Here is a 12,722-nt window from a genome sequence, read left to right as displayed (position 1 = left end):
GATCCGCCCCGTGTGAAAGGACCCTAAGTGTCACTTTTGTCTGCTGCTTTGTTCCTCTGCTATCAGCATGAATCACTTCTGGCAAGTTTTCCTGACACCAAGAGAAAAAATGTGACAGGGGAGGGACCTGCAGCCGATTGGCAGCCTCAGCTCTGTTTCCTGTGTGCTGTGTGAAGGGGAGTGTGTCCCTTCCCTCCAATCAGCTCTCAGAACACTCCTCACTGAGCTCTGCAGAGTACAACTTCAGCTCTCCGACCTCTTTTTCTGAATTCTCAAGCAAGCTTCATAATTCAGCATTTTGAACAGCTGTAGAGAAGAAAAGACTGCAGACAAACAAATTAAACTTATGTAGGAGGATTTTTTTTTAATCACCTGAGGCCAGTCACTTCACTGGCATATGACAACCACTTTAAATAATGGAACAGCTTGTTTGTAGTAAGCCTACATACACACGGCTGTAAGAATATTACTGATTTCTGATCATACAGGCATGGTTTTTATAATCACAAGTTCCTGCGTAAGTGATTGTTAAAATGCTTGTGTTTAAATGTGTAAACTTCTAGTTCTATATCTTCCTGCTCAGTTTTCAATCCCAGAATACACTTTTTTGTATCCATAGATATGCGTATACATGCATCTACATGCATCCTAAATGCATGTCCTCAGATGGAGATTTTTTTATTTTTGGTCATGGATCTGTGTGCATGTCCTCACTGAAAACCATACCCCTGCATTTAGACCGGTTAACAAAAAATGCATTGGAGTTCCATTTTTTACGGCCATGTGCATGTACCCACAAAGCTACCGTGAGTTTGTTGCATATAGTGTGGTCACACGGTGTATGAAAATTTTTTTTTAGTTTGCCACCCTCCATAGTGCCGGGTCCTCATTACTACTGTTTCTGAGGTCAGATGAGTGAAATATTTATTTGGATTGAATGCTGCAGTTTACCAGAATGTCCACTTTTCTTTGTTTTACTTAAAAGTTCACACTTTGCTGCTTCAACTATCATTTACCTGTTTTGTGCCTTTTTGAGTGTTCCTTCTAGATCATGCTTTCTCAATAAATATCCCTGGATTTGGATAGCAGAAGAACTAGGTAAACTTGCTGGTAGAGTAGAAATATCTTCTGTAACAATAACGGTGGGATGCAATGTACTGTGCTCAGCTTGTTCCATAGGATCGGTCTCTTGTTCCTCTGTTGTGATCTTCCACTCCTCCATGATATGGGTCTCATGAATGACCTCCGGTGTGCCTGGTACATCAATGTCATCTGCTTCTGTTACCTGGAGCAGAACACAAGAAAACAAAGCTTTCACTAATCTTAAAAGTTGATGACACATTTTGGAACTTTTAGCCCTTGTACACACGGTCGGAGATTCCGACAACCAAATCCGTCGGAGTAATTCCGACAGATTAATTCCGGAAGAGGTCCGGAAGTGATGTTGCATACACACAGTCGGACTAATGCCGCGTACACACGGGCGGACTGTATGGTGTACTTTGTCCGTCTAAACACATTTCAGCGGACAGTCCGCTCGTGTGTGGGCTTCAGCGGACTTTTTCAGCGTGCAGTCCGGCGTACTAAGAATTTCGGATTTTTCGAAATTCTGTCCGTCATACTTTGGTTTCAGCGGACAATCCGCTTGTCAGTATGCTAGTTCGACGGACTAAGAATGGCGCATGCCCAGAAAGGATTTACCCGGCGGAAGGGTGCTTTGCTGTGTATTGGACTTCCTATTTCTAGTCCCGTCGTACGTGCTGTACACGTCACCGCGCAAGCTTTCGACGGACTGTTTGGGTATCCGTGTGTGGTCAAGTCCGTTCAGTGGAAAGTATGACGGACTGTCCGTCGGATTGTATGACGGACTAAGTACGCCATACAGTCCGCTCGTGTGTATGCGGCATAAGTTGTCGGAAAATCCGATTGTACATAACGTGATGACGTTATTTCGTTACGACGGGACAACGTTCAGGCTAGTAGCCAATAGCTTTGGTCTAGGAATTTGATCTGAGCATGCGTGGCACTTTGCCCGTCGGAGTAGACTACACATGATCGGAGTATGTCCAATAGAAAATTTTACCAGCAAGTTGGAAAACTTGGTCCGTTGGAGATTCTGACGGAAACAGTCCGATGCAGACCACACACAGTCGGAATATCCGACAAAACGGTCCGATAGGAAACATTCCGCCGGAATCTCCGACCGTGTGTACAAGGGCTTTGTTTATTGTGGTTAGCATCTGACAGCACTAGGGTTGTTGGTTCCAATTCTGACCATGTCACTACCTGCCTGCAATTTGTATGTTCCCCCTGTGCCTGTGTGGGTTTCCTATAGGCACTCTGGTTTCCTCCCACACTCAAAAGGCATGTTAGGTTAATTGGTTCCTGTCTAAATTGGCCCTCGCATGTGTAAATGTGAGTTAAGGACTTTAAATTGTAAGCTCCTTGAGGGCAGGACTGATGTGAAGAGACAATAGATATGTAAAGTGCTGCATAAATTGCCAGCGCTATATAAGTACCTGTAATAATGAAAATAAATATTTAGAAAATAGAAACACCAACTAAAAAATGATCATGAAAAAAGATGCGTTGTGCTAAAAGAATCGTTACAGCTTTCATGACATTTTTTTTACTTGTGATACTTTGACAGAACAATAGATGCTTTCAAGGGTTTAACCCCGTGGCATTGCTTGACCTTTGTGTGATGGCCCGTTTCCTGAGTCTTTTACTGAGTGACCTGGGTCACCATTAGCTATCAACTGTAGCCATCAACTCATGCATGAGCCTCTAAACCTGGGGCCTCCAAACTATGGCCTGCAGGCCACATTCAGCCTGCTGGGAGATTTTATTCAGAAGCTAGAGTCAGTGGTGTATCCTCAGACTGAGGATTCACATAAATTGGTCTCCGCTTCTACAATCCCCCCCAAACTCCTTTATTACCCTGATGTAAGGGGAGCTTTGATAGGGACTCTGATGTAAGGGGGAACTTTGTTTTTTTTATTGAAGTTCTCTCACTTTTGTTCTGAATCATATCATGTTGATTCTGAAAAAGAACCAAGTAAAATGTCTTCATTCATTTATTTGTCACTGATTTATAAAAAAAAAATCAGCCTGAAAATTTTTAGAATATATGAGTCTGAATTTAGTTTTCATGCAACACAAATCCACTGCACTCTATATGGCATATCAAGCAATTGTTATTTTATACATTTAGCATATTGGGTCAGTCTTGCATGTTACTAATGTTTTTGTAGGTTTTTTATTCTTGTGTTTACATTTACAGGTGGGAATATGACATCACAATGATGTCATAGGTGGATTGTACTTGGCAACTAGTAATTTGTTTGTTTATAAGTATGTTACACAGATAGGTACTATTCATCATGGCAAACGATAACACCTTCCTAAGTGGTCAGACCAAGATCATTATGTTTCCCAGATCATTTAGTGAATTCAAGAATATAATGACAAACCTGAACACTGCGCTCACAGATAAGTGAACAAATACCAAAAAATGCTGCTACGTCATATAAAAATAACCAAACACAATAGGTGAAATATATAATACAAAAAAACACACATTTCACAGTAGCACACATTTTGTGAATAAACAAATTCTAATGTTAATTAAATAAAAAAAGGAGGATAAAAATTAATATAAAAAGTGTCCAAAATATGTGAAAAAAAGTTAATTGTGAAATCTCAATTCCAGCCAAGTGCATCTAGAATACAAAATCGAACACCATAAGTCCTCCACCAAAGTGATCTGTACCGATTCAACTCCCATAAGAATGAGGCTCGCCAAAAGATGTTGCCATTCATTCTTGTGTCTGGCAAGTCTCGCTTTTTGTGCTTAAAGGCCGCCATACATCGCCAAACTCCATCCACATTACAATAGCAATCTCCACATGTAGGAACAAGAAAATCAAGACAGAGCCCCCAATAGTGTAAAAACCTTTCAGGTAACTCGTTTTAATAAAAGTAATGTACTTACATCAAACTAGTTTCCCAATCGCCTTCATAATTAAAAACATATGCCGGGTGCCTTAGTGCTGCGTTCTCACCATTCCCTCTCCCGCACTTGTTGGGTCACCATCCCGGCATCAAATCCAGTTGCCGTATAGCCACGAACCTACGTGTTTCATCACTTCTGACTTCATCACAGAGAGTGGCTATACAGCATGGCAACAAAGCTTAAATAGACCTCCTCCTCCCTATTGTAACCCTTACATTGCTAGCTCACCAGACGAAGTGCATATAGACTCTGCAGTCTTGTCCATCTATTCAATTGACCCCGCATCTGTTGGAGGTTCCTAATCAATGGACAACACGCAGTAGGCATGTAGATCTTACAGTACCATCCATCTATATAATTAACCACACAGCTGCTGGATGTAATTGGGTACAGCAGGAAATTAAGCACCTAAACTTGCTGAATAGACTAATGCTGGCCATACGCTATACGAAAAGTCAGCCGAAATTCAGTCATTTGGCCAGCTCGTTCGTATTTTGGGCAGTTAATGGACACAAAATCAAAAATCGTTGCTACATTTTTGTGTCGAAAAAACGAAGGACAAGTTTGGAAATTTTCTGCCGAACGAACGATAAATTGAAAGGTTAATGTGTTTCCCATCCGAATTGTTTGCACTAGGTATATGTAAAAAAAAAAAATGGATTCATTTATGTCCACTGAACGATTTATCGGTCATTACATGATGGCACTATCGTTTGCTCTCACGGCCAAATGTTACATTTTCAAAAATAGGTTTGGCCGATTTTTCATATAGTGTATGGCCAGCATTAGTATATTAAACACTAGATGATAAACCAAGGTCAAAGGTCTACTTGTCAGTGGTGGGCTCAGCCCTTCCTTCTCAGAGCAGGCCGCTCAGCTGTCGGTTAATTGCCAGCTCTAATCTTTCCACAGTGACTCACCTGGTGATGATATCCTGCTCATCAGTCCATCTGGTTACTTAAGCTGTTCAGCCCAGATCCTCTCTGCCTTCACCTTGGTCAACATATCAAGAGACTCTCTCCTGTGTGCCCGTTAAAGACTTGCCTGGCTGACGTGCCTTCTGGTTCCAGATCCTGCTTGCTGTGCCACTACACTGATTCTCTGGTTTCCTGATTTCCTGTCCTGTTCTGAAGTACGCTGATCCCTGGCTTCCTGATGTCCTGGTTTGTGTGACTATCCGTTCAAGTTACCGAACTCTGGCTATGTTTTGACTACGTTTGCTCTGTTTAACTTTTCCTTTACTATTATTAAACAGTGTGATTTTACTGCACTTTTGTCTCCGTCTGATTCATGGTTCCATACTGTATCAATGGGGTGGAGTAATATTTAAACTTGAACGCATAACATTTAATACATTACAGTAATCAAATATTACCAATGATACATATAAAATGCTATACAATATACTATATACATAAACTTTATTAAAAAAACCTCAGTAGGAACCCATTATTGAATTGAATAAATACTGATAAAACAGTTAATGTCCAGCTCAAAAATTCCACTCGCACGCTTGCATTTTGAGAGTGGTTTTTGAGGGCTGGCGAGAAGGTCTGCCTGGGAGACGGGGGGGGGGGGAGGGTGAGCACTGCCAATCACAGAGGGAAAGAAAGGAAAGCCACCAGCTGGATGGTCAGAGCAAGGAACATCACAGCTTTCGTTTCAATAGCTGTGTATTCCCCCGCTGTGTACATCATATAAACCCCTCCTCTTTGTCTGGGACTTTGATAGACACATCACCCATCCAATCCTAGGACAGGTGACATGTATCAAAGTTCCCCTGGACAAGGGGAGGGGCTTATGTGATGGCGCGCAGCGGGGAACACACAGCTATTGAAATGAAAGCTATGATGTTCCCTGCTCTGATCATCCAACCGGCGGCTCTCCTCTCTTCCCCTCCACAGGTAGGCTGTATATGGCACACAGGCTGCACATGGCACACAGGCTGCACATGGCACACAGGCTGCACATGGGGGACACAGGCTGCACATGGGGGACACAGGCTGCACGGTGGGACACAGACTGCATTGGCGGAAATGGATAAAGTTGTTAATATTTTTATAACTTAATTTCATAAAACATTAATGTGTAATTTGATGAGATAATTTATGAGGGCGGGTTTAGGGGTGGGGCAGGGTAGGGGTTGGGCGGGGCAACTCGTGGCGAGTAACCCTTGAGGCCTGGCTAGTAGCTCAGGACTTGAAATTTTGAGCCCTGACATATGCATCCAATTAGTTTGTTTCTTTAAGAGGTCTCTTACCCCATTAGAACCCCTCCATGATGGGAATATGCTCTCCACACCCCAAAATTAAAGTGTGGATGGGTCTATGGCATGATATTGCCTAAAATGTTCAGATGCGCTGTGATATTTATACCCCTTAAAGTGGTTGTAAACTCTCCCCCACAACTTTGTCCCATGTAAATCAGCATACAAAACCCTAATGAACACTGGTTGTAGACATCGCCTTACTTGCATAGTATTTTGGTAATCCTTTTTGTTCTTTGGAATGACATCACTGAGCATGCCCATATCTCCCATAATTTACGGCACACTCTGTGTACTTGTCTATCTATTATCAGAACTTCCTACGGCACAACACTGAAATCCCACAAGACTGCATAATCACTCAGAGCTTCCTACTCCACCCCATGTGATCATGTGACATCACATGGATTGGGAAAAAAGGCATCGGACAGCATTACTGCAGCTGAAGCTGATATGACTGACATAGGCAAACACTAGATAATCGGCACAAGTAAATACTATGAAATAAAACAAGTCAGCTATGAGCAGGGAAGCAGGATTGCCCTAGAAACGTTGGATTGAGAAGGAGGCTTAGTTAACAGTACAGGAAGTGCTCAATGTAAGGGCGGAAATACACTCTACTGTGGACTCAGAAAATAATACTTAAGATGGTGCTGCCTTACCCCTGGAAACAAGTTTTTTAAAGTTTCTTTAACCACTTAAAGACCAGGCCTCTTTTTCAGATTTGGTGTTTACATGTTTAAAACTGTTTTTTTTGCTAGAAAATTACTTAGAACCCCCAAACATTTTATATTGTTTTTTTTTCTAACACCCTAGAGAATAAAATGGCGGTCATTGAAATACTTTTTTTCACACCGTATTTGCGCAGCGTTCTTACAAGCGCACTTTTTTGGGAAAAAATTCACTTTTTTGAATAAAAAAATAAGACATCAGTAAAATTAGCCCAATTTTTTTTTATATTGTGAAAGATAATGGTACGCCGAGTAAATTGATATCCAACATGTCACGCTTCAAAATTGCGCCCGCTCGTGGAATGGCGTCAAACTTTTAGCCTCAAAAATCTCCATAAACGACATTTAAAAAATTCTACAGGTTGCATTTTGCATTTTTTGCGTTATAGAGGAGGTCTAGTGCTAGAATTATTGCTCTCGCTCTACCGATCGTGGCGATACCTCACATGTGTGGTTTGACCACCGTTTTCATATGCGGGCGCTACTTATGTATGCGCTCGCTTCTGTGCGCAAGCTCGTCGTGACGGGGTGTTTTTAAAAACCTTGTTTTTTTTTCTTATTTATTTTAATAGATTTTATTTATTTTTACACTGTTTTAAAAAAAAAAAATAATGGATCACTTTTATTCCTATTACAACGAATGTAAACATCCCTTGTAATAGAAAAAAGCATGACAGGTCCTCTTAAATATGAGATCTGGGGTCAAAAAGTCCTCAGTTCTCATATTTGGACTAAAATGCAAAAAAAAAAAAAAAAAAAGAAAAAGAAAAAATGACATTTAAAAAAAATATACCTTTAAGAGGTATGGGTGGAAGTGATGTTTTGACGTCGCTTCCGCCCTCCTATGGTATAGAGATGAGTGGGGGCCATCCTAGCCTCTCTCATCTCCATACCCAGCTAGGAAAAGGACCCGATCGCCTCCACCGCTACCGATGGCTCCGGTAAGCGGCAGAAGGTGCGGGAGGGCGGCGGGAGGGGGGGTGGCACCTCTCCCGCCGCCGATAGCGGTGATCTTGCGGCGAATCCGCCGTGGAGACCACCATTATTGTACAGACGACCGGCGCCTGAAGAGATGGATATCTCGGTTGTGGCAGCAGCTGCTGCTGTTACCGAGATATCCCTCTTCAAAAATAGGACGTACATCGGCGTGCGCTGGTCGTTAAGTGGTTAAACACTAAGTAATTTGTGATTTTGGCTGAATTACAGTGGCTATAGTTTGAAAATTACTTATTATAATGAACTAAATGAAAAGAAGCCTCAGAGTGGGCGAGTTTACTTCGTATTTAATAATATTAGTTACATGTTCACCAATTCTTGTTCTAAGGGTTCTTTTTGTATGTCCTATATACACATCAATCTGCAAGGGCAAACTAATGCATATACAACATGAGTGGTGTCGCAAGTTATGAGATCTGCAAACTCAAAATCGTGATCAGTTAAATCAGAATGGAACGAAGACCGTCTTATAACATTATGCTTCGCATGATGACAAACTTTCCACTTTCCACATGCTATAAAGCCTTTACAGCCAGGCCAAAATGATAATCTAGATGGGTCAATACATTTTTTAACTACGTTATCCCCAAAACTAGGAGATAACTCCTATAAATGAAGGACGATTTTTTGGTAGAACTTGTTTCAGTGTTTTATCCATCATTAAAACATGCCAATGCCTAGAGAATATACTTTCAACCTCTCTGTGTATCTGTATCATTACACTCTATAACATAAACCACATTTTTTGTATTACAATTGATAAAGTTCTTAATAGGAAATACTTTACCATTGTGGTATGAGGTGATAGACTTGTGATTTCTATTATGTTTATTACAATATCTACAAGTATTCAGACCACAGCTATAAGAGACATTAGTTGTAAGCCAAGTTTTGGGAGCATTAGTGGGTCGATACAAACTAGGTGACAAGAAATTTCCTAAGGTCGGTGCATGATGGCAAGAGAAGTCACAACCATTAGAACCATTTCTCCTTTTATTTTGGGAGAATAAGGTTCAACATCTCATGCAGTCAGTTTCATCATTTTCTTTCACACTTTTTCCTATTTTTGGCTAAACAATTCACATTTCCTTTTCTCTTTTGGCATAGGTGCATTCACCATCCACTTTAATGATTTGTGGTATAAATTAAATATGCTAATTGTTTAAAGGTGGAGTCTGTTTAGATATATGTATATATAGATATCTCATTCCATATTCGTTTTAAACTAGCTACGACTAAGGCCGCGTACACACGCGGGGACTGTTCGCTCAACTTTGTCCGTCAAACAGTTTCAGCGGACAGTCCGCTCAAAATTAGCATGGACGGACTTGGCCACACACGACGAACGAACAATCCGCTGAAACCGTGCGCGATGACGTGAACGGCACGTACGACGGGACTAGAAAACGACGTCCTATACACTGCAATGCAAACTTCGGCGTGTAAATCCTTTCTGAGCATGCGCGGAACTTAGTTTGACGAACAAGCCTACACACGAGGGGACTGTTCGCTGAAACAAAGTTTCAGCGGACAGTTTTTCGGAATTTCCGAAAAACTTTGTTCAGCAGACTGTCCGCTGAAACTGTCCGCTGAAAGCCCACACACGAGCGGACTGTCCGCCGAAACACTGTTCAGCGGACAAAGTTGAGCGAACAGTCCCCGCGTGTGTACGCGGCCTACGGCTTCTGCCGAAATGCATCAGCACTATTGTTTTATTGTCACTCATGTACCAATAAACTACACTTCAAGGATTTCCGTGTTGCCGGCTCTTTCTATTGTTTATGTTGTTAATTGTGATGGGATACATCAAGCTAGGGCCCCTGTGAGTGGATCTGGTGTATGGATTGGGTTGCCCCTGCAGAGAGCGCTGTTACGTTTCTACCTTCCGCATCTTAACAACAAACATAATACCATAAATTTTTTGGATTTAACCATTTTATTGATTTGTCGGCCACAAAGGTTTATATTAAAACTACAGATAGAAATAGCTATTTATCAATAAGGAGTGGTCATGGGGCGTGGCCAAAAGTGGCATGTGAACTGGAGTGTTTCACAGAGCTCCCAAGATTCCATTTACCCTACTCCCATCCAGTACAAATGCCTGAATCCTCTCTGCACACCTGCCGCAGCTACAGAGGACATCACTGGCGACTAGGGATGAGCTTTGAGTTCGAGTCGAACTCATGTTCAACTCGAACATTGCCTGTTCGCCGAACAGCGAACAATTTGGGGTGTTCGCGGCAAATTCGAAAAGCCGCAGAACACCCTGTAAAAGTCTATGGGAGAAATCTAAACTGCTAATTTTAAAGGCTAATATGCAAGTTATTGTCCTAAAAAGTGTTTGGGGACCTGGGTCCTACCCCAGGGCACATGTATCATTGCAAAAAAAACTTTTAAAAATGGATGTTTTTTCAGGAGCAGTGATTTTAATAATGCTTAACGTGAAACAATAAAAGTGTAATATTCCTTTAAATTTCGTACCTGGGCGGCATCTATAGTATGCCTGTAAAGGGGCCCATGCTTAGAACTGTCCCTGCACAAAGTGTAATTTCTGCAGGAAAATAAGTAATTTAAAAGCACTCGCGGCTATAATGAACTGTCGGCTCCCCGTAATACAGAGAACAGTCATGGAAAGTCATTGATAAAAAAAAGAATAAAAAAAAAGTGTGAGGCTCCCCCCAAATTCAATTACTAGACCCTTCAGGTCTGGTATGGATTTTAAGGGGAACTCCACACCAAATTAAAAAATGGTGTGGAGTTCCCCCCAAAAATCCATACCAGACCTTTTAGCCAAGCACGCAACCTGGCAGGCCGCAGGAAAAAGGGGGGGATGAGAGAGCGCCCCCTCCTGAACCGTACCAGGCCACATGCCCTCAACATTGGGAGGATGCTTTGGGGGTCTGTGACCCCTCAAAGCACCATGTCCCCGTGTTGATGGGGACAAGGGCCTCATCCCCACAACCCTGGCCGGTGGTTGTGGAGATCTGCGGGTGGGGGGTTTATCAGAATCTGAAGAGAACAGTCATGGAAAGTCATTGATAAAAAAAAAAGCGTGGGGTTCCCCCCAAATTCAATTACTAGACCCTTCAGGTCTGGTATGGATTTTAAGGGGAACTCCATGCCAAATTTAAAAAAAAATGGTGTGGAGTTCCCCCAAAAATCCATACCAGACCTTTTAACCGACCACGCAACCTGGCAGCCCGCAGGAAAAAGGGGGGATGAGAGAGCGCCCCCTCCTGAACCATACCAGGCCACATGCCCTCAACATTGGGAGGATGCTTTGGAGGTCTGTGACCCCCTCAAAGCACCATGTCCCCATGTGGTTGTGGAGGTCTGCGGGCGGGGGGCTTATCAGAATCTGGAAGCCCCCTTTAATAAGAGGACCCCCAGATCCTGGCCCCCCTGTTTGAAATGGTAAGGGGGTACAAAATACCCCTACCATTTCACAAAGAAAGTGTAAAGAATTGTTAAAAAACACAAACACCGTTGGGAAAAGTCCTTTATAAAATAAAAAAAAGATTCCAGCGGTGGTAATCCACTCTTGAAATCCAGCGATGGCTGATCTCTTCTCTGGGGTCCCCGGGCTTCCCCAGTGATGTACGGGTGACCCTGCCCCCCTCTAATGTAACGTAGGTTTCCATTACATCAGAGGGGGCGGAGTCACCCGCACATCACGTCGCTGCGCTGGACCATCAGGAGAGATCACCCATCGATGGACCCCAGAGAAGAGATCAGATCACCCACCGCTGGACCCCGGAGAAGAGATCAGCCATCGCTGGATAGGAAGAGTGGATTACCACCGCTGGAATCTTTTTAAAAATGTTTTTATTTTTAATAATGGACTTTTTCCAATGGTGTCTGTGTGTTTTTTAACAATTTTTTACACTTTCTTTGTGAAATGGTAGGGGTACTTTTGTACCCCCTTACCATTTCAAACGGGGGGCCCCAGATCTGGGGGTCCCCTTGTTAAAGCGGGCTTCCAGATTCTGATAAGCCCCCCATCCGCAGACCCCCACAACCACCGGCCAAGGTTGTGGGGATGAGGTCCTTGTCCCCATCAACATGGGGAGATGGTGCTTTGAGGGGTCACAGACCCCCAAAGCATCCTCCCAATGTTGAGGGCATGTGGCCTGGTACGGTTCAGGAGGGAGGGCGCTCTCTTGCCCCCCCTCTTTTCCTGCGGCCTGCCAGGTTGCGTGCTCGGATAAAGGGTCTGGTATGGATTTTTGGGGGAACTCCACACCATTTTTTTTTTATTTGACGTGGGGTTCCCCTTAATATCCATACCAGACCTGAAGGGCCTGGTAATTGAATTTGGGGGGAACCTCACGCTTTTTTTTTTTATCAATGACTTTCAATGACTGTTCTCTGTATTACGGGGAGCCGACAATTCATTATAGCCTCGAGTGCTTTTAAGTGACTTTTTTTCCTGCAGAAATTACACTTTGTGCAGGGACAGTTCTAAGCACGGGAAACATGCACAGGCATACTATAGACATCCCCCAGGTACGAAATTTAAAGCAATATTACACTTTTATTGTTTCACTTTAAGCATTATTAAAATCACTGCTCCTGAAAAAACATTAATTTTTAAAAGTTTTATTTGCATTGATACATGTCCCCTGGGGCAGGACCCAGGTCCCCAAACACTTTTTAGGACAATAACTTGAATATTAGCCTTTAAAATTGGAACTTTTGATTTTGAACGTTTAAG

General features: G+C 42.6%; 1 protein-coding gene across 3 annotated transcripts in view; it reads right to left on the bottom strand.

Annotated features, from left to right (window-relative positions):
• SPTB (spectrin beta, erythrocytic) overlaps window positions 1–12,722 on the bottom strand; it is a 205,057-nt gene that overhangs the window by 22,940 nt on the left and 169,395 nt on the right. For all 3 annotated transcript variants that reach the window (XM_077464649.1, XM_077464650.1, XM_077464651.1), the window contains one exon: window positions 1,017–1,285. In XM_077464649.1, coding sequence (XP_077320775.1) covers window positions 1,017–1,285 — 269 coding nt within the window. The remainder of the gene's footprint in view (window positions 1–1,016; window positions 1,286–12,722) is intronic.

Source organism: Lithobates pipiens, unplaced genomic scaffold, assembly GCF_037356315.1.
Source record: "Lithobates pipiens isolate NorthernLeopardFrog02 unplaced genomic scaffold, aLitPip1_a1.2 Scaffold_30, whole genome shotgun sequence".
Lineage (NCBI taxonomy): Eukaryota > Metazoa > Chordata > Amphibia > Anura > Ranidae > Lithobates > Lithobates pipiens.
The sequence above is the reverse complement of the archived record's forward strand: the minus strand, read 5'-3'. Positions and strand labels throughout refer to the sequence as shown.